The following is a 21,463-nucleotide window of genomic DNA, read 5'->3' as shown; positions in this document are numbered from 1 at the left end:
AGAAGTTCAATGCAGTATGAAGATCTCACTAATATAGAAAGGTCTAGCAAGTAATCTTTATGGGGGTTTACATTCGATTTGGGTAGAATGATATCTACAAAGACTCTCTACTTCTTTTCTGATTTCTATTGCAACAGAAATAGCACTTTCGTTCTTTAAAAATTGTCCGAGACGATTCATCAGTTTCTTGTTTTAATTCCGGTAAGTTTAAAGAAGTGTATAAATGACCTTGAGTTTGTCTATGAACCGATCACACAATACAGCACGTTAATCACATCTGACGTAAAACAATAAGCGACGAAATCACACCGTCAACCGTGAATATAACAGAGCCATTTTCACGTGTAGTAAAGCATTTAGCTTGTATTAAACTCATCTCCTCATGACTGATCGTTCATATGTAAAATATAAAAAGGTATGGCCACTGGTTGCGCTAAACCGAACAAAAAAGCTAAGGCACAGAATCCCGCTCATGCTTATTCTACATATTTTACCAGTCAGCTAGATTTAAATCCCGATTTAACTACGTATTCCAGACTAAATTTCTGATACGACGGTTACAAATTGTTTGATAGAAGGAAATCATGACGATCCGGCAGAAGTCAGTGAGGTCTGCGAGCATACAAGTAACATCACTGCGTTTTTAACTCATTCTGATGAAATTTGAGGCCGGATAAGTTGATATTTTTTTAAAATTTACATGAGCAGTTCGCATTAAACTCTGACTACACTCTCGGAACGCATTACAAATCCCATTCAACCATCAATATACAAACTTTCCGTGCTTAAATATGCCAGTAGCACCTTCACAACCCATTATACAGTGACCAGTACTTAGACCACATGGAATCTGCGTTGTTTTCACCCCTCTACAGCTCTTCTCCCGTTTGCATTATATCTGTTCACGTGGTATGTGTTCTTGTATAAAGGTAATTTCCGTTACACGAAAAAAATGCCGTTATTAATTTGAATTTGTAGGTATTTAGTCCATATCCAAGATTACAATTTCATTCAATAGTTGGTTGTTCTGCTATTAGTCAAACACATGCTGTCAAATTATCTATATTGCTATGATGTGCCGACATCCCTAACGTTGTTACATACTTTTACCTTATGCCGGATACTTTAAGTAATGTTTTTGATTTCATGAGCCCTTGGGACATGCCCGTGCTTCATAAATTTATAAGCAATAAACTGTTTCCGTCTATGGTGTTAAGAGGTTTTTGAAATAATCATTTTAAAACTCTCATCCAGACGACTTTAAATTACACATGTATGGTTTTCACACAATTCCATAAAAGATAACTTTATGTTAGTCAGTAATTTACGTCTCAAGACAAAATGTGTAGGCGACAAAGAGTTTTCCCTTTTGCGAGATCTTTTCTTGTCTTTGCTCTACCTTCGTTAGGGTTGTTCCTTGGTATATGTTTTTAGTTTATCTTCAGTGTTCCCTTTCGAGATTTCTCTGCTGATGTGAATGAGTTGTTAGATACAGTCACGCCTGTAGAGTTAGGTAAGCTAATGTGTACTAGAGTTCTAGTGATTGGAAGTAAAGCGTTCGGTAGGATATGCCGAAATCAACATTGATTGGTGGCACATGTGGTAGTATCGTTAGAAAGTCACATCTGGGTTTGATCAGTCGGCATCCATTGTGGGCATATGAATAACGTTTAGAATCCCACGAGTTCCCTTTCTGCCACCAAATCATCTCCCTGTAATTAAACCGATTTACCACGCGCCATTTATATTCGTGTTCTTCAATATTAAATGATATTATATGTCGATTAGTATCTTCAGGGATGTTTCGAGGTGTTTGATTGTACAGTCTCGTGAGACAATCTTTCACGTGGAGTGGATACATTTAACTCACCATGTCTCAACCAGGAGGAGCATTAAAGTATGTTTTGTTTCCATACCCACCAAGGACATATGTAGGATGTCACGGATCGAGAAGTGACCTCCTAGGCAGTCGAAGGCCGAAAGTGCAATTCTAACCATCTATTATTTATTGCTGTCGTCAGTTGAATGTAAACCTGCTGTCCCTCTCCCATACAGTTTATATTTTTCTACTTCACTGAGTTGTCACACGTGTAGTATTCTTGGTAATGGATAGATCATAACACGTCGGCTATGCAGCCATACAATACAGGCCACGTGCACTCTACAGGCCATGTGCAGCTCACATTTGAGTCAACGGTAGAATCTAAACTATGACGTGGACAATACATACTTAGTGGTCAGTAACGTTGAACTGAAGAAGTATTTTGTTCAAAGTTAACAAAAACTTTAGGTGGTTAAGAGCAGACCGTTTCAAGGTTGACAGAACGTTTACGTGGATATGGTGTTGGCCAAGGCGCTTAGAAGTTGACAGAACGTTTACTTGTATATGGTATTGGCCATGGCGCTTAAAGGGTGACAGAACGTTTACGTGCATATAGTGTTGGCCACAGCATTTAAAGGTCGACAGAAGGTTTACGTGTATATTTTGTTGGCAACGGCGCTTAAGGTTGACAGAACCTTTACATGTATGTGGTGTTGACCACGGCACGTAAAAATTGACAGAAGGTTTACGTGTATATGATGTTGGCCACGGCGCAAACAGGTTGACAGAGCGTTTACGCCTATATGGCGTTTAAAGTAGATCCCTAGCGCTGGACCTTCCAAACTGCATATAGTTTCATGTTCTCTGAATCCATTGCAATCGTTTAAAGCGTCGAAAACGGAAGAAAAAGGGTAGAATTTGGGGATCACACATTAGAAAATCTACTCCACTACGATCGAACCACCGTTGACGTCACGGCGGTACATTTCCTGCAGGCATGTGGGGCTTCTCTAACAACACAGACCACAGGAGACAATCGCTGTTCTTTTACACCTAATTTCGAGATTATTCCATGCCCAAGTGTGGCTGTGCGTCTGCAGTAACACAACACAGGTGTTTTAAAGTTGCATACGTGGCCACTGATTGAGAAAATATGGACCAGATCTCATTAAAAGACCCTTTGATTACGGAGGACTTGCTAATTCAGCCATGCCTACTAAAATAAAAAGCCGATGGACGAAGCATATATCCCCCCTCCCCCCACAAAAAAGCCACTCCCGGAATGCAGAAGATGTAGTTACTGTTTAGTTACTTGCTTGTTTGAAACTGCAGGCTGTGACGCGAATTCTAGGGAGCCGCTCGCCTTTGCCTTACAACGGACACGAGGCTCAATTCACACCTCGCCTTCAGGCTGTTGTGCGCGCGTGATACATCCCGGCATGCCGTACCTTGGAGCCAGTGGTTGGGGGCTAAGACAAAACTTTAATTGGCATTTCTATGTGTTACCAGTCGCTGTTTCCATTCAGTATAATTCAAGAATTATTTATTTTTGGCGGTGATGCTTTTTTAAAACATAAAAGATTAGCTCGATTGTTACTTTCACCTGTGTTGAGCGACTGTTAATCTCGTCACTGCAACTCACGATTAGCTGGCCAAATTGCAGGGATCATCGTGTCGCAAACCGGTTGGCCTATCGCTCGGCAATAAAAAAAATTATAATCTGTGGACCGCGAAATAGCCCGAAATTCTTCATGTCTATTACCATAATTCCATCGATATCCAATTCGTGCCAGAAAACCAGACTAAACGCGTTTGCGTCATCTACGGTGGCCGGTATGTGAGCAAAAATCGGTCATCGTATCGCCTAAGCGCTATGCTGTACACGTTTTTCCAGGATCTAGTACAGCTCCGGTATCTTTCAAAATATTTGTTGTGAAACTGTTTTACTTATATGGCTTCCAGGATGCTAATTAAGTGGTGTACAAGCACGGGTATTTACAGATTTAGTCGTACGATGGCTTCAGGAAAAGCACACAGTGGTCAGGTCTAATGCATGGATTTGTCAATGCTTTGCAGGGCTTTTCAATGTATACTTCGACATATTCTCCTGTTTACACCTTCTTTTCAGCAGCTTATTCAATTACTTATTCTGTAAACAGGGCTTATATAACGTGAAATCTTAAAGAGTGAAAATATAATGTAGCTCTTCATTAACCAAACTAGAACGTTCATTGGCAGATTATATGGTTTGTCCCCACAAAGCCGCGGTAAATATCGACGTTTTCTTCTGTCGATGGGGTTTTCCCGTGAGCATCGTCTATGTGTAAAAGTCAAGTGCTAAATCGATTTACACGTATGGCTCTCAGCCTTCAGATAAAGAAACGTCAAGTTAGAAACACAGCATCGTTATGAACTCTGATTGATGACTTTTTTTACAGAGTAATTCACAAATATGAAGACCTGTATGGATTTGCAAGGACTATTGACATAAATTGACTTTTGCGCGGAGTCATTTGAATTGGAATTGCAGATCCTGCTGAACAAGCTGTTGTAGAGAAAATTTTGTGTTACAAACCATCAGCTTTGTACGTTTCCTTATTGATATCGACTTTTAGACAGATTCCCTGATTAAATGATTGACTGCTTGAATGACTGAAAGTAATCGTGAAAAGACTGAAACTTGATTGAACCTGTGCTTGTGAAATGTGACTGAGACGAAGTAAGTAGTAACCATTTAATGTAATGCCACGGTAATAAAGAACACAAGATTCTTCAAGTGAAGATGGTCCCCTAATGCGAGTGCACCATTGATCAGATTAACCCCTTGATGTGATGGATGTCCCTCAATGTACAACATCCCATCTATAAATTGTAATTGGGAGAGATGCTACCATTATAACAACACAGCTACATTCGATGCCGGCCGTCTAACGTGCACATGGCCACTTAGCAGCCAATAAGTGATGATAAAGTGCATGAGGGTGCGCATAACAGAAACATGCCACCTCATTTGGGCATTAACGTCTCACCCTGAAGAAGACCGGCTGTGTAACTACGCTCCGAGGAAAGCAAGCTATTCTGGCAAAACCCTATGAGAGAAAAAAAATCCATTAAAACTTTAATTAATATACTTTTTCCCATAACTTTGTTAGGTTTAATACCAATATTCCATTAGAATTCACTTACGTCCTAGTTTTAAAGGCCTGTTGTGTTGTTGATAAATTTTGGTTCTGGTACCACAGTCCACTGAAGATCAGGTAACGTTAGACAAACTAACGACACTTCAACTTTGAAATAAGTCTTTTTTCCCTGTAATAAGCCATATCCACAAACACATCATGTGTATGATTTACCTGGTGGCGTCCGGAGGTCTTCAGATGACCTGCAAAAGTACTGATGTAACACGCTAGAATACAAAAGCTACACCAGATATGACTCCTCACAAGAAAGTCAGACGGAATACACCAGATCTGACTCATTACCAGAAAGTCAGACGGAATACACCAGACCTGTCACATCACCAGGAAGTCAGATTCAATACACCAGATCTGACTCATCACCAGATCTGACTCATTACCAGAAATCAGACTCAATACGCCAGATCTGACCCATCACCAGATCTGACTCATTACCAGAAAGTCAGACTCAATACACCAGATCTGACTCATCACCAGATCTGACTCATTACCAGAAAGTCAGACTCAATACACCAGGCCTGGCGCATCACCAGAAAGTCAGATTCAATACATCTGGCCTGGCACATCACCAGACAGTCAGACCCAATACACTTCGCCTGGTGCATCACCAGAAAGTCAGGCTCAGTACACCAGTCCTGGCGCATCACTAGAAGAAGCCAGGCCATGTGTACTATACCATTATACGACGCGTAATACCCAGATTGCCAGTTTATATCTTAAGCATGGCTCCAATATAAGAAATGAACATGGTGTAAAGCTTTTGAGGACAAAGTTCAGCCATCAGAGAGATCCTGTAATAGTCTTCCAAACCACCAAAGAGTAAAATATGACATGTCTGTTCCTGAATATTTCTTTTTCACCTTCATTTACCAGCATCGTTCTAAAAGTGCACTCTCAGTGCAACATTCAACAATATTTTGGTTACACTCCCTCTGTTTTTGGATGAAAAACAGGATTATTGCATTTTTATTTGATGGTCACGTGGACACGTCACGATTTATTTCCCGCCACGTGTGTTATACAAGTATAGAAAAGGTTTCAACTCCTTACCCTTCTATAACTCAATTCTTGTTACTATCCTTCTGAAAAACTGGACAACACAGAATTGTTGGATCAGCGAGATATATTTCTTTATAGCAGTCAGTTTTAATATGACGTACTGTTTCGACTTCGGGTTTATATCTACTGTCCAACAATGCATTGCAGTCCAGGTGGTCTAGGTTAAGCTGGTTGACAACTACAGGTAGTTCCTCTCGTGTAACCAGAACCGGTCCTACTAGATGCGAGTGCCAGGTGTACTCCGTAGGTGGTTCACACATCAATAGGCCTGTCTGCAGCTGCCAGCCAACCAAGCTGTTACCCTTGCGCAATAATTAAGCGTCATACTGAGCAATTTAAACAATAGTGTCAGATGCCATAACTTGATTGAATATATCAACTCTACAAATGGACAAAGATATAGATAAAAGAGACAAGAAGGTTATTTAATATAATTCATAATACTAAGTTAAGCTATATGTACACGATATTATAAAAACAAAACAAAACAGTTACTTTATCCATCTGTGCTGTTTATACTTTATAGAAGGATCACTACCATCCTTAATACAAGTAACATCGGGCTACCGCAAAAGAATTTAATATTTAACTCCATACTTGTATCTCGTATGTAGGAACGTATTCAGCGATGCAAGACATACAATATTGTTGGTGTGTTTATTATTATTATTATTATTATTATTATTATTATTGTGATTATTATTATTATTATTATTATTATTATTATTATTATTATTTAAAGCTATCTACTTAACTTAAAGTAGGTCTGTCTGCGAACACAGTCCATCATGAGCACTTTCCAAAAGTTTCAACTTTAAAATTCTTTAAAGGATTTGATACAAGAACTCCTGCCCTTGGCTGGACTCTCAATGTCGCTTTCAAATTTGGTTGACCGCAAGGAATCGGTCAGCTCTTGACTGTTCTGTAAAGGTTATGAGTATATATCTCATTTCCACAATAATTTCTACAATAAATCCTTCAGTTATAATTTCTCCCCCTTGAAGACCTCGAGATTTAGCAGCCAACGGCTAGTAAAATAGGCTTCTGATGCCTTCTTGAAATCAGAAATAATAAAGTTTTCGGTTTGTTCCCTGGGGCGATTAATCCCTATCCAATGAAATATTCACGACCTCTGACATCCGCTGTAGCTCAAATCCACTTTGACTTTGTGACACCGGCCAATGTTTTCGTACTTATTCTTCCAAACGAGCTGTCTCCACACAACTTCAGCAGTGTTTCTTTTGTAATTCTTCACCAATATACTTCGCCCCCTGGCATCAGCCCACAATTTGTTTCAGATCCATTGTTCAAGAGCGTAGGGCTTTCTCGGACTTTCGTTCCATCGTTTTGATTTGCTCTGACAAAAGATAGCATTAGAAAGGATTGGACAAGCAGCGATTAGAATCAAAACGCTATTCAGCGCTCTGCGCTGACAGATAAAAACTACGTGAAGAAAGATTTATGAATTTATTCTACACCCACACGACACTGGACAAAGTTTTTTCTGATATGCCGTATGAAGTCCTCTTAATAATGGTGAATTTATTGGGAAAACTTCTTATTTCTGGCATGCAAGAGCAAAACACTTTAGTTTGTAAAGCGTAGGCTTAAATACCATATTCTGTACAACCTTCAGTTTTTATCCAAAGTTTTGTTTTAGTTAGCCAGAATGAGCGTAGACATTAAACAGTCTTTGCACTTGACTGCTTACTGGAATGGGCTAATGCCATTGGAGATTTTCCAGTAGCGCCTTATGTCTATGAGAACTCACAGACATGCTCCCCAGGCCCCGTAGATTTGCATTTTGACTATTACCACGTCATTAGGCAGACGATAAAGGGACCATGGTACATTAATAATTCTTAGAGACCGACATGAAAGTGAATTTAAGATAGTTATAGATTCGATGCTTTCCCTGCGGCTACAAAGTTCCATGAATTCTACATTAGAATTTCTTCATACTGAGTCCTGATGTGGCCTGTATACCTGGGCGTTGGAGGACTCCTTAGTGGCTTTCATCGAATTTATCAGTTAGCATTCTCTACCCCACACTCAAAGGCGACGGGTTACACTAGCTGATTTAGGCAACGTAGTGAGAAATATCCTGATCTGCGATATGATTTCGAGCTGTCACTGCCGAGTTAATGAATTTATTTTGCTAATGTGTTTTTGGTTTCATGTCGCACTAAACTGAGCTGTCCGGCGCGGTTTACCCTGTTCTTCGTTGCGTGATTCTTTAGACTGATCCACCTTACTGTCGCAGGAAGGTAACTTGGCTGCAACCATGACGTAATATAAATAGACGTAATATCGTAGTATTCGCTGATAAATGAGACCTACCGCCTAAGGCATTCATCGAAGACTACACGATTTGAATACGGATTCCACTCATTCCTTGTGTCTTTCCAACATTATTGAAAACTGCTGTTCGCTTCATTTTGCATCACTCCGTCTTAATTTCGTACCTTATGTATGTGGTTTGTGTTAGATGTTGGCACTGCGATTATTGACATAAAACGTCTATTTTGGTTGGTGGCTGGTAAACGGGTGTTTGCATAGATTGTTGATGTTTAGACGGTAGCCTCCTTGGCAGAGTGGTTGCCGTGCTAGTGCAGTGCAAAGAATCATACAGGAGCCTCTCACCAATAGGGTCGGTGTGAGCTCATGCTGGCTTCCTCTCCTGTCTCACGTGAGAAGCTCTGTCAGTAACCTGGGGATGGCCATGAGTTTCCTCCGGACTTGCGCTTTCCTGCCCGCTTTCCTCCTGGGTGCCGTCGCATAAGTAAAATATTCTTGAGTACGGGATAAAACACCAATAAAACAAGTAAATATTGTTCAGACCAGACAATATCAAGAATATACTAAAATTTCAACTGCTGTCATCAAAAACGATAATATCGAAGAGATTCTCAGTGTTTTACTGAGTGTTTAGAGTTAAAAGTTATAGTTAGTTCTTAGTTAAAATTGTCGACAAACTTCGTTTAAGATTGTTCAATAAGCGAACGATTTGAATTGGTCCTTGAATATGTGATGTAGAATCTAATAAGTCTTGGGGTAGAATGAACTTGTCTTATTAATACTTGACTGGTCAGGGTTCTGAAGATACCACATTGCCTGGAAAACTGTCCCAGATAAGTTAATTACACAAGAAGGCTAATCTAATAAGACATGGAAGCCCCGACTCCTCCGGGATATTAGTGTTAAGATAACGGTATTCCAAGCAGAGCCAGCCTACCGGAGAGATGACAAAAAACATTGATGCATCACAATAACAATCTACATATGACTATCAAGAGTGATCTGTGGTATTTACGAGAAGTCAGAGAAAGTTAAAATTTGCTTTGTGTCCTTCTCCAACGTATGGACAAGACATTCTCAGTAAAAGAGTCTTCATCTTACAACTGACCCTAATAGCACCCAGCTAAACCCAATTTCATATTATTCCGTGTTTAACAAATGGTCCTTTGCAGGTAATTATGACTTCCTTCAGACACATTCCAGAAAGTTCCATTACATTAGCTGACGCTTTCCGCTTCATTCCAAGTCGTCTGGGGATAAGTGTCCAAATTGGTCCCTGGTTTGAAGGCACCAGACACGCACCCTCAACACTAACTTTGCTCTCTTCTGTTCTGCATGTAATCGCTCGACCATGTAGGCATCCCATACGCTTAGCCATCTCCAAATGTTTGTGAATGTACTTATTCCCCAATGACCTTTCTCGTGCATACCTTGATATACTCTGATGGTTAGGGTCAACAAAACTAGGTTCTTTTTTACGAAACGTATAACAGATATTACGTTAGAATTAAGTTTTTAAACACTGGTCTGGAAAATATTTTCCTTCCCAAAATGGATGACCAATCGATGAGCGTAACTGGTAGTTTTGTCTTGGTCAACGTGGAATGTTAGTCCACATGCACGCAAGGCATGCATGTGGAAAACCAAATCACTTAGCGTGATAACATTTCAGAATGTGATGGGTCAAATATGAATCATGTCTATAAAATGTTATATTCGTTACACGATATAGAAACATGTCCTTCTGTTCTTTTTAGCAGACAAACTGTACCATTACCTGGATATGGGAAGACTACATCAGCCTTGACAACTGGATGACTTTTACTGATTCCATGCAGTGTGGCAAAACACCCTTGAGATTTGGTTATGTCTCAAAATGCCTCTGGTCAAAGACTCCATTAGACATGCACTCACACCTCCATGCTGAGTTTGCATTTATATTCACCAACTACTGGACATGATATTGGGATAGTCAGCGAACCCATGTATTTGCGGGTACCAATTGCCTTTACTGAGAGCTTGACACTTCGGCGTACGTAAAAGCCGTAACACACAAGGGCAATGTTGTCGCCTTTGTGTGAGTTCCATGACGGTTTTATCGTCCAGCGACAAAATCTTGACCTACACCCGTAATCCTAACTCCCGTTATATCAGTGACGTATTCTACAGTACCAGATAACACCTCAGTCAAAAGATAATTAAAGGTGTAACCAAGTGAGTTGTTAAAGTTAAGTTTTTGGGAAATGTGTGATGTGAACTTTCCTTTCCAAGAACCACCTTGGTATAGTCATGTATTATGTGACATTACAAAGGACGTTATCCAACATATCTAATCGTTGTGATAGAATTCATATTTACGTATTTTATTTATTTATTTATTCATCTACATATTTATATAACTGGTGTTTAACGCCGTTTTTTTTTAACTTTTCACCTATGTGGCCAAATTGACCGTACTGCATTATATGACAATAGTACTTATACGTCACCTACCAGAAATGGCTGTACTAATCGTTTATGGACACAACAGAAGGAACGCGTCTATATATATAGAGTAACCAGTGCGACTCTGTATACAGTAACCAGTGCGTCTGTATATTCAGTAACCATTGCGTCTCTATATATAGTAATCAGTGCGTCTGTGTATACAGTAACCAGTGCGTCTGTATATACAGTAACCAGTGCGTCTTTATATTCAGTAACCAGTGCGTCTGTGTATACAGTATTCTGTGGGTCTGCATATACAGTGAACAGTGCGTCTGTGTATACAGTAACCAGTGCGTCTGTATATACAGTAACCAGTGCGTCCGTGTATACAGTGACCAGTGCGCCTGTGTATACAGTAATCAGTGCGTCTGCATATACAGTAACCAGAGCATCTATGTATACAGTAAATAGTGTGTCTGTATATACAATAACCAGCGCGTCTGTGTATACAGTAACCAGTGCGTCAGTATATACAGTATACAGAGCCTCAGTGCATATAGTAATCAGTGCATCTGTGTATACAGTAACCAGTTCGTCTGTGTATACGGTAATCAGTGCGTCTGTGTATACGGTAATCAGTGCCTAAATAAATAACTAATCAACAGGAACCCTTCATTGCAGTGTCGTTACTACCTGTCTCCACTGATTGACGCAGTCTACATATACATCAAATATTAGCAGGCTCTGGTGACACTGTAACTGTGAAGTTACTTTCTGCTACATTTATTAATTGTTTCACGGTCTCGACGTCTTGGGAGTCATGCATAGCAAACATAGCGGTTTATCTCAACTGTTTATCAACGATAAAAGTGATCAAATTATTTCGTTTCATTAAAACAAGCACAATGGATTTCGCGAGATGTCCGTGTAACGCGACGTAGTTGTTGTGGAATATAATCCTGATTTCTACATGAAATATTGACGTGTAACCAGAAGTCAATAGGCTCAAACAGGGAATATCTCGGCCAAACACTATAAATCTGTCACGCTTGACCACAAGGAAAATATTCTGAAAGCCCAGAGTATCACTGTGCCCTAAATATATATTGTATAGCCTTATTCCACAGTGCACGTAAATGTTTCTTTGGTCGGTAAGCTTATACGCAGACTTAAGCAAAGTTATTGTATTGTTACTCTCTTTTCCACTATCTCTTAATCATTTGAAACATTAAAAAGGTGATGCCAGCTTACATGCCGAAACAACGCCTATAGTACATGAATGATGAGGGGATTATAGTACACGGTACGAATTGTCTATCCTCTTGAAAAATGTAAGAGTGATCAAGCAAACTGAATCTGAGATGAGAAGGTCCTAAAATAATGCGTCCTATGACGTTGTATGGACAAAGCATAAGCCAAACAAATAAAGCTATGGAAAATATTTTAATCATTTCTTGACAGTGAAGGATTGTCGGTTAGGATGCACTAATACCATCTGTACAGACGGTAGAGAATCACTGGACTAAGACGCATCACTGTGGAGTAAAATCACTAGACACGTAGGCGGTGATGGTGTTGACCACATGGCCTTAAGGTTGGTCCGCGCACAATGTTTGACCCTCCCCACAGACCGGCCTACAGGCTGGGGTCAGAGTTCATATGCAGCTGTAAACAATGGCACATATTACAATTACACTAAAAAATGTATAACATGGCCGGACTAATATATAAGCTCATATAAATAACACATAAGCAAAACCTATAGACATTTCAGCTAGCAAATCTGCCAGCAGCCTGCGGATGGTTGTGGGTTTCCCCTGGGCTATTTTCGGTTTCCTCCCGTCGTCGTATAAGTGAAATATTCTTGGGTACGGCGTAAAGCAAAAATCAAATAAATAAATAAATTTTAGCTAGCAAATCACCCTAAGGAAGACTGGTCAGAAAACAAATTGATAAAATAAAGTTTTCTCAGCTTCGTCAGATGACATATGCATGGACTAGAGTTTTGGTGACATCAAGCATTGTTTTATTTATATGCCTACAGGGAGAGAAGTATTGTCATATTTTTGATAAGATGATGGTTTATGAAGGTGTCCATCTTCAGAGGTTTTATTATAGATTAAATTCAACTCAGATATAATACGACAGGAAAAACGGTTGCTCTGGTAAATGCCTCTCAGCACTAAAACTGAAATTCATTACATTTTTGTAAGAATGTGTCCTTTACAGTTTGTTAGCAGCATGAATCAATATTTCCCTGTTGTTTCCTTTCTTGTATTCTTAATTTCTATTATTTAAACAAATAGGAAATCGTGACAAAAAATCCAATAAGCCTGAACAACCAGATAAAAAAACGTCGGTAAACATTTGCCTTTGCCTTAGAGTATTAAACCCAAAGCTTCAAGATTCCGGGGAAAACGCGTTAACAGATTACTTTGAATGTGGATTGAAACACATAAAGTTCTGTGAACAATGTCGGAGCTTGTCACGAGAGAGTTACACAATCGCCTTCTTATATTTGGCCTTTGGGAATTTAGAGTATTATTACACGGTGAACATGTTAATGGATGAAAAGCCTATTGTGTGGAACCAACATTGTGAGCCAGCGCCTAGAGTTAGATCTAATCCTGGAATATTGCAACTGTTTTACATGGTCTGATGACACTCAAACTGCATAAATTTAGACCAAGTGTTGGGGCTTTAATCACAATGAACTAAAGCTCTGCACAACATTCAGATGGAGTTCATTTGTCTACTTGTTTACTTGCTTCCTGTCATTATTTCAGTCATATCGACGATTTCTCCTGAAGTGCTGATAAATGTGCTGTCTCACTCAAACTTCTTCCTAAAGACACCCGACATCAGACTTATACAGCATCTCCAGCATGCGATACATACTTTTTTAGTTCTTTGATGGTTTATGTGATACATCGGCTTGGGAATTGGCCTTGCGATTATTGACCTGGAACGTCCTTATTGGATGACGGGTGGTACATGAATGTCTGTTTCGACGCATGCATGTATATTCACCTTCTATGAGATCATTGACACTTCCTCCAGCATTTTATATGTTACGTCACATGTCAACCAGGGGCCTCCGTGGCTCAGTTGGTTAGCGCGCTAGCACAGCGTAATGACCCAGAAGCCTCTCACCAATGCGGTCGTTGTGAGTTCTAGCCCAACTCATGCCGGCTTCCTGTCCGGTCGTCTGCCAGAAACCTGCTGATGGTCGTGGGTTTCCGATTCTTGAGTACGGCGTGAAACACCAAATAAATAAATAAATCTCAAGCCAACCTCATTTAATTCAAAACGCAAATCCCCTCTCCACCAAGTTTTCCTGTTGGTTCCTTCAAAGACCAGCTTTATACAAACTTACCCACTTATATGTGTAAAAATCTTGATCTCTTCAAAACTCAATCATACATAGGCACACATCTTCGAAAAAAGACTGGTTACTTCGTAAAGAGATTCACAGGCTGGAGTCAGTACGATGGTGCGATGTACAAAAATAGAGTCATCCAGCTCTCTATAAGGTGCATATAATCTTGAACATAAAAAAGACTATTAAGTTTTGTGTTTTCATTTTTTACCGTAAGTTATGGAACAGGCGGCTCACACGACGAGCACATCGAATTAATCAGACTAAAACTATGACTTTTTGTTGTTTTAAGGTTGAATGTTGTTTGTGTTCATCAACATATGTCGCCATCAACTTATGTCTTACTCAAGCGTAAATGTCAAACGGGAAAAATCTATTAAAGCGATTGAATTTCTTGAAAGTTTATCACCACGTGAAACGAAAAAAATCAAAGCTTTTGTTTTGTTAGATGTAAGAAAAGCCACTGGAAAACCTGCTTGAATTTTGCTTTGGGAAAAAAAGAGCTGTACCCTTCTAGAAACGGCTTTTGGAAGTTTGTAAAATTTATGAGGTAGTTGTAGAAATTTAACTTGCTTTTTCGTTTATTCGTTTATAGCAAGACCCCCATGAGATAAAACAAATCACGGCATTATTTAAATAAGCACGTGTAATAATAATAATAAAAAACAAAGAACAAAAAAAATAAAGACAACAGGTTTGCGAGGATCTGCATACCGCCTCTACAGCAGGTTCTCTCCACATGTTTATGGAGATGGATACTGACCATTTGTCAATAATGCAGAAGTTGGTGATAAAAGGTCATTTACTTCCGACGCCAATACATCGATTTATACGTAGCTTCTGGATGTTTATTTATTTATTTTTTTTTTGGCTCGTATCATTTGTGTGTCAGCGTTCTGCTTTCCGTACAGTTTGCCCTTTGTTAATCACGCTGAGGCTGGTTTTTCGCATTTGTTGCATGATATGCCCTATAGGTGCATGCATTGATAAAAACTTTCACACTAGAATGGACTCAAATTTGCGGATTATGCAAACGGGTGGAAGCGGCCGGGAGCTCGTCAATTTATAGGTAATTGTCTCACAATTTGTCAAGCTATTCCTGTATAGTGTAAATCAAATTGATCGTTAAGCGTTCTGCTATATAGTCACCCTGAGAATAACTGCAATCGATTACAATCCGGTGCCCATGTCATTAATCAACGGAAGAAAATGGATAGTGTTTGCTCTTGAAGGCCACAAATCACTAGAGATGACGAACGAAATGATGATAGCACATTTGTCTGTTCACCCAACATCCTGGGTCAGTTTGAATTGTGCCTTCATATGCCAGCACGAAAATGCTTAAATCACCTTATGTGTTATATTGCATTGTCATCGCTACTTAGTGTAAGTAATAATAACATATAAGTTTCATCTATCCTTAGATGCATGTAAGCCGTACACAAATAGGTCATTTCACCGAAAACTGTCCACAAAATAAATCCGTTATTGATTTTTCTTTGATACAATCCAGTGGTCAGATGAAATTTATTTAAAAATTATAATTTAGGATGTATATCAAACATATGTATATATGTATGTATTTATTTATTTTTTTCATGGCGTTTTACGCCGTACTCAAGAATATTTCACTTATACGACGGCGGCCAGCTATGTGGTAGGAAGAAACCGGGCAAAGTCCGGGAGAAAACCACGACCATCCGCAGGTTGTCGGAAGACCTTCTCACGTACGACCGGAGAAAAGCCAGCATCTATATATGTGTATGTTTGGGATTTAAAGTCGTACTCAACAACTGGATATAGGTCTCATACCGGCATAATTACGTTAAGTTGTATAGGCCTACCTATACTTCATCTAGCTTAGTTATGGCTGGTCCCAGATTATGGTGATCACCGTTACTTACAAGTAGAAAAGTCCGATTTAAAGCTGCATACAAAATTTTATATAAATTTATTTCACAATCACACAAAGTCACTAAAAGGTTAAAATCTCACCTGTATTGCACACGTGTATCTCAGAATCAATAGTTCCGGTGCCCAGGGGTTCGACAGCCCTTTGCTAAATTGGAAACCGAAAGAATGAGGTAGACATAACATCAAACAGGTTTTGGACAACTTTCCAAAGTAGACCACATATACAGACTTTGTTATTGTAATTAAATACAGACCAATAGATGGCAGGGGGATTAAATCAGTGGGTGGTTACTTATGATAGAGGTCTGTAATTCCGGTACATTTTGATCTTACCTAACAACAGAAACAGTACAGAATAGTCCACCTGCCATAAATGCCGTAGAGTAAAACTTAACAAAGAAAGTGACTACCAGTACAAAAAAAGAACAAAACAGAATCCCCATGTGGTTCGCTTAAGCCGTATGTACACATTTAGTTTGGGGAGTCGTCCTCAGCCACGTAGGCCTAGAATTTCAGGATTCGGAAGACAAGACTCGATCAACGAGCTCGGACTCAAAGATTTTGAACAGCCTGTCAAAATTCAAAACGTATTCATATAAAACAGTTCTGTCTGGATGCAAATCTGATGCACCCATAAAGTGACCATTCACGTTTGTGACAAATTTGATAAATTTAGCGTTATATAGTTGAAGAATAATACCACACCTCAGTTATAATTAAAGGAGAAGAAAACTTAAATATCAAACCGATACCATTAAAAAGAGTATGCATTTTCTCGCAGGTGCATTCCTTAAAAATAATTCTAAAATGTACCTCAAGTTGATAAATTATAAATAAAGACAGCGACAAAATCGGCTGTGGGCGACTCCATTTTGCTTAAGGACTAGTCCTGAAGTCTTTTGTGTTAGGTGGAAAATTGCAGTCGGAAACCGCCGAAGTGCAATTTGTACATTTCCGGTAGAACTATTCTTTCCCAGAAGCTAGCGAACAGTACAGTTTATTTTCCGCTTGACGATCGGGAAGCCGGAATGTTGGTCTTAGGTTCCGAGTTTACATGAACAAGTCGGCAGTTTTAACCACTCTCACTGACTGAGAGGCAACACACCCCAGTATAAATTACCTAGTGTTAAAGATAGAAGACGCGATGGACTGGGCGATTTATGCCAGCTTTGTCGTTTTCAGGCTTTACGTGTATGGCGAGGAAAAATCACAAAATTATGCAGCAGGCACCACCGGACAGAAAAAAAATGTGCTCTTTTCAGCCATAGTATCATAATTTTAAGTTTTCTTCTCTTTAACTCTGTAACACACCACGTGATCCCGAGCACTCAACTACATCATCTTGACCAGTAATTGAACTATATGTATATATCAACATAGCCTGTTCTAGCGAATTTATGTCGAGATCAGTGCTGCATCACTTTAACATTGCCCAGTCGAACACCAGACATCACACCTCATCCAGTCACACTACACGGACACCGAATGAATACCATACATGGCACCTCTTCCAGTCACAGTACATAGACACCGACTGGACACCAGATACCGCACCCCATCCAGTCACAGTACACGGACATCCATTTAACACCATACATGGCACCCATTCCTGTAACAGTACACGGACACCGACTTTACACCAGATATTGCACCCCATCTAGTCACAGTACATGGACACCAAATTGGACATCAGACAGGACACCCCGTCCAGTCACAGTACACGGACACCGATTTGACGCCACACAGGGCACCCCATCCAGTCATAGTACACGGACACCGCTTGAACAACAGACATGGCAACTCATCTAGTCACAATACACGGACACCCATTGAAAAACTGTTTGGCATATCCGCTTATAAATGCTCACCCACTAGCCAGGAAGTACAAAGATAGTATAAATTCTATAGGCCTGCACCAATTCTTCAATATAACACGGGTTTAACAGTTTATGCTGATTCGTGCCTTAGTGATGGATCCGTACTGATATGTTACGCACATACCTATTCGGACACGCGTATGTGTAAGAGTATTCGTGTAGACCAGTTACAATGACGAGAGGATAGGAAACCGACGCTAGGCTATATATGAGCAGGATAATTGTGGGAGGAAACTAATCGACCCATGACTGTTTGTCTCTACAAATATCATCCAGACGGTCTACAAACCAGACCAAACTATCGGAAGACAAACTGATGTGGCCATCAATCCAGATAATACCCGGACAAACACGATTACAGAAAACATATCAAACATGATCTAAAGCTTAGTCTCTGGAGATACAGTGGTTAATTTGTAAACGCTTTTGAGATTACAAAGAATTTATCAGCCCACCGTCCAAATTTCTCGAAGAGATTTTATCTGGGTTTAACATCTGAGGACCTGAGATGATTAGATTAGTTTATTTATTTATTTTATATTTTTGATATTTTGTTTGTTGATTTATCAGTTCATTTGTTTTTGGCCTTATTTTTATTTTATATATTGACTAGCGTAAAACTTCTAAGCCTGTGGAAAGTTGATAACCTTGAAGACATTTTTAACTACATAATTCATGGTCAGTTTCTGTGCTTTCCCAGGCACACACATTTCAGCTTGCTTACGAGTTGGGCGGAGTGATGCTCTAGGGGAGATAACCTTGTAATTTTAAACCCGTGAGGTTGATGCTATATGCTTACCTCCCCAGCTACAGGAAATAGAGGGCGTAAAAGGACACTTTTAAATCAGCCAATCAATGATGAGCAGACTTGGCTCATTTTTCAAATGTGGTTAGAACGTCTGAGATGAGGTGAAATCGATTGTAAAGTTTTTGTTGTTTTCTTTACATTTTTCTTCAACAAAGGATACCAGAACTGAAATATGGCATCATCAACACCAAAGTAAGTAGGGCTAAATCTTTCTGGTATGTTAAACTCTTTTGAAATCCTTAAGTAATCTCATTTTGAGGTTATGTCAGTCGTTTTAACAGTGATCCTTATTTTTTTTCGATGTCCCCAGCTGGCCAACTGAATGTGTAAGTTCAACACTACGGATACAGTAGAAGTAATTAGCACGTATTTTGTGAAGACAATCACAGTGAACGGTTTATATGGTGTGCAACGAAGCTGGATTTGGCGAAAGACGTTTTCCCTACATTACGAGAAATGAGGAACTGCAACAACAGCACCCCATAGAATCATCAATATGACTAGTCCAACTGATTTACATGTATCTTATCACAATCCAATGGATTCTGAATATAAATTAGGTCTAGGTAACAGTTTCACACATACCAGGCACGTCTGTCTGTTTCATGTGACTTTAAATGATATAATAAATTTGAATAAGAATGGCCACTCTGCACCCTGATGACGTTGCATTGAGTAGCCTAGATGGGCCTAGTCTCCTACATAGTCTTTCAAACTGAAAGAAGCCTGCAGTCACGTCATGTAACTGAAGGTCAGCCTGTTTCAAATTTAAGATGTATATTGAATCCGAGAGTGCTCTGAGGTCTGGTTTGGCAAAATTTTGTTCGTTCAAGGAAGGCGCAATTCGTATAAAAACCTGATTTAGCACCAGTTTATTACAGTGTCTGAGATAAAAATTACCCATGAAATACGTCTCTACAGCTTGGCGTTTGCAGACACTTATCTTTTTGCTTGTCAATTAATTTATTTTGTTGATCACTGTTGCCTAGACCGTGTGGGCCAGGAGATCAGTTGGTGATGCTCAAAGTAACATGCTGCCCTGACAGCCTTGACCCGTTTGACGAGGGCAGATGACTGTATCAGATGTTTAAATGGAATGCTCTCTGATGTTGGGTTTGGGGCCAACCTTAGGTGAACAAATTTTTGGCCAAACCTAGTGTCAGAACTATATCAGACTGCTGTATATAGTTGTAGAACCGGTTTCAAGGAGATACATGTATAATGCGTGCACATGTAGTCGAAAGAGTGGATACGTATATGTAGTCGCTTGCTGTTTTACAAGCACCTACAAACTTTACTTGCGCAGGCATGGTGGTAAATATATAGTTCGTATGAAACTGTGCGGTGACATAACACAAAACCTTCACTTTGTTGATGTTTATGTTTGGTGTGAAGAATGTTCTGTTGTTTAACATATTATAATAGGCACAATCGTCCCCACATCGTCTGCCAGCTAATGCCCCAAGCGAGTGAAACACCTTGAAGTGCGCGATCTCAAATAGTCTATGCCACAGCATGAACAGTATCAGGTCAACCCCAGCAATGTGTCATTCCAGATTAGTGCCATATTGCCACAGCAAAGTATAATAACAAACAAGACAACCATTATGGGTTTTGCCAGGTGATGCCTCGGTGTCTAGTAGAACAAAATTGACATGGAGAGATAGAAAAAAAACTGGAAGAAATTTGGAAATGAGAAACTTGGTTTTGAATTCTGGCTAAATCTGTGAGAACAATTGCCATTAGATGTATTTTATCTGTATTCTTCAGTGATGCAAAGTTATTAACATTATATCATGCCTTCCTAACCCCTTCAGTGCAGATACCTTGTTGTCAGGATCATTATTGTGTTACGTGTAGTGGTTCTGTGTATCAATCATACTCCTGGTTTTTCTATGATTGGATCTTGCTTGTACATGTAGCTCAAGAATTGGAAACACTGGATATGTAAATCCAAGTTAAGATAATGTAGGTCATACACTTGTATTTGGGCAACTGAGAACTCTACAGAGCTGATATATTTGGGGTATGTCTTCACACGAGTATTGTGCTTTAAGACATGATGGCTGTAATTTGTTTTCCTTGTGTGTTGACAGTAGCGCAGAAGAGCTGTATGACGGTATCAGACGGTACATCAGCAAACTGGAGAAGCTGTGGACAGAGATCGGTATAGATGAGCAGCAGCAGAGTGACCGTCGCTCGACAGTGTATTACCACCTGCAGAACCTCATGATGAACATGTTAGAGGAGGAGGAGTGCATGAAGGCCAAACTGCAGGAGAATATAGAGAGCTTTGGAGAGGAGCTCATCAAGCTCTACAAGGAGCTTGGTCTGCCTCTATACCAGGTAAGCCAGTTTTGTTGAATGTTATCGCTTCATACAAATACCATGATGAGGTAGATGTAGGTAAGATAATGAGGACTTGTAATATGCAATAATATTTTCTTTGTGATTTTCAGTATAGCTAAGTATGTCTTTTGGCAGTATTCTTTTCTGGCTTATCTGCAGGATTGGATAAACTATGTACCCTGATATTGTGAAAAATTTACAAAACTTCGTTCATTGTAGTTGTACACATAGTGAGCTTGGCATTCAACCAGTGCTGTTAAATAATGTTTTATTGTTGTGACAGATGTGATAAAGTATTTGAACTAAGCTGCTATGAGTTTGTGTCCTTTGACA

At 39.6% G+C, this 21,463-nt stretch overlaps 1 protein-coding gene across 1 annotated transcript in view; it reads left to right on the top strand.

The window, feature by feature from the left end:
- Positions 1 to 18,852: 18,852 nt before the first annotated feature.
- The window catches only part of LOC135467550 (uncharacterized), a 53,479-nt gene continuing 50,868 nt past the window's right edge, over positions 18,853 to 21,463 (top strand). Inside the window, exons 1-2 of the mRNA XM_064745322.1 lie at positions 18,853 to 18,973; positions 20,878 to 21,127. Of these exons, the coding sequence (XP_064601392.1) occupies positions 18,954 to 18,973; positions 20,878 to 21,127 (270 nt within the window). The 5' untranslated portion in view covers positions 18,853 to 18,953. The remainder of the gene's footprint in view (positions 18,974 to 20,877; positions 21,128 to 21,463) is intronic.

The sequence above is a fragment of the Liolophura sinensis genome, chromosome 6, assembly GCF_032854445.1.
Source record: "Liolophura sinensis isolate JHLJ2023 chromosome 6, CUHK_Ljap_v2, whole genome shotgun sequence".
In the NCBI taxonomy this organism is placed as follows: Eukaryota; Metazoa; Mollusca; class Polyplacophora; order Chitonida; family Chitonidae; genus Liolophura; species Liolophura sinensis.
The sequence above is the reverse complement of the archived record's forward strand: the minus strand, read 5'-3'. Positions and strand labels throughout refer to the sequence as shown.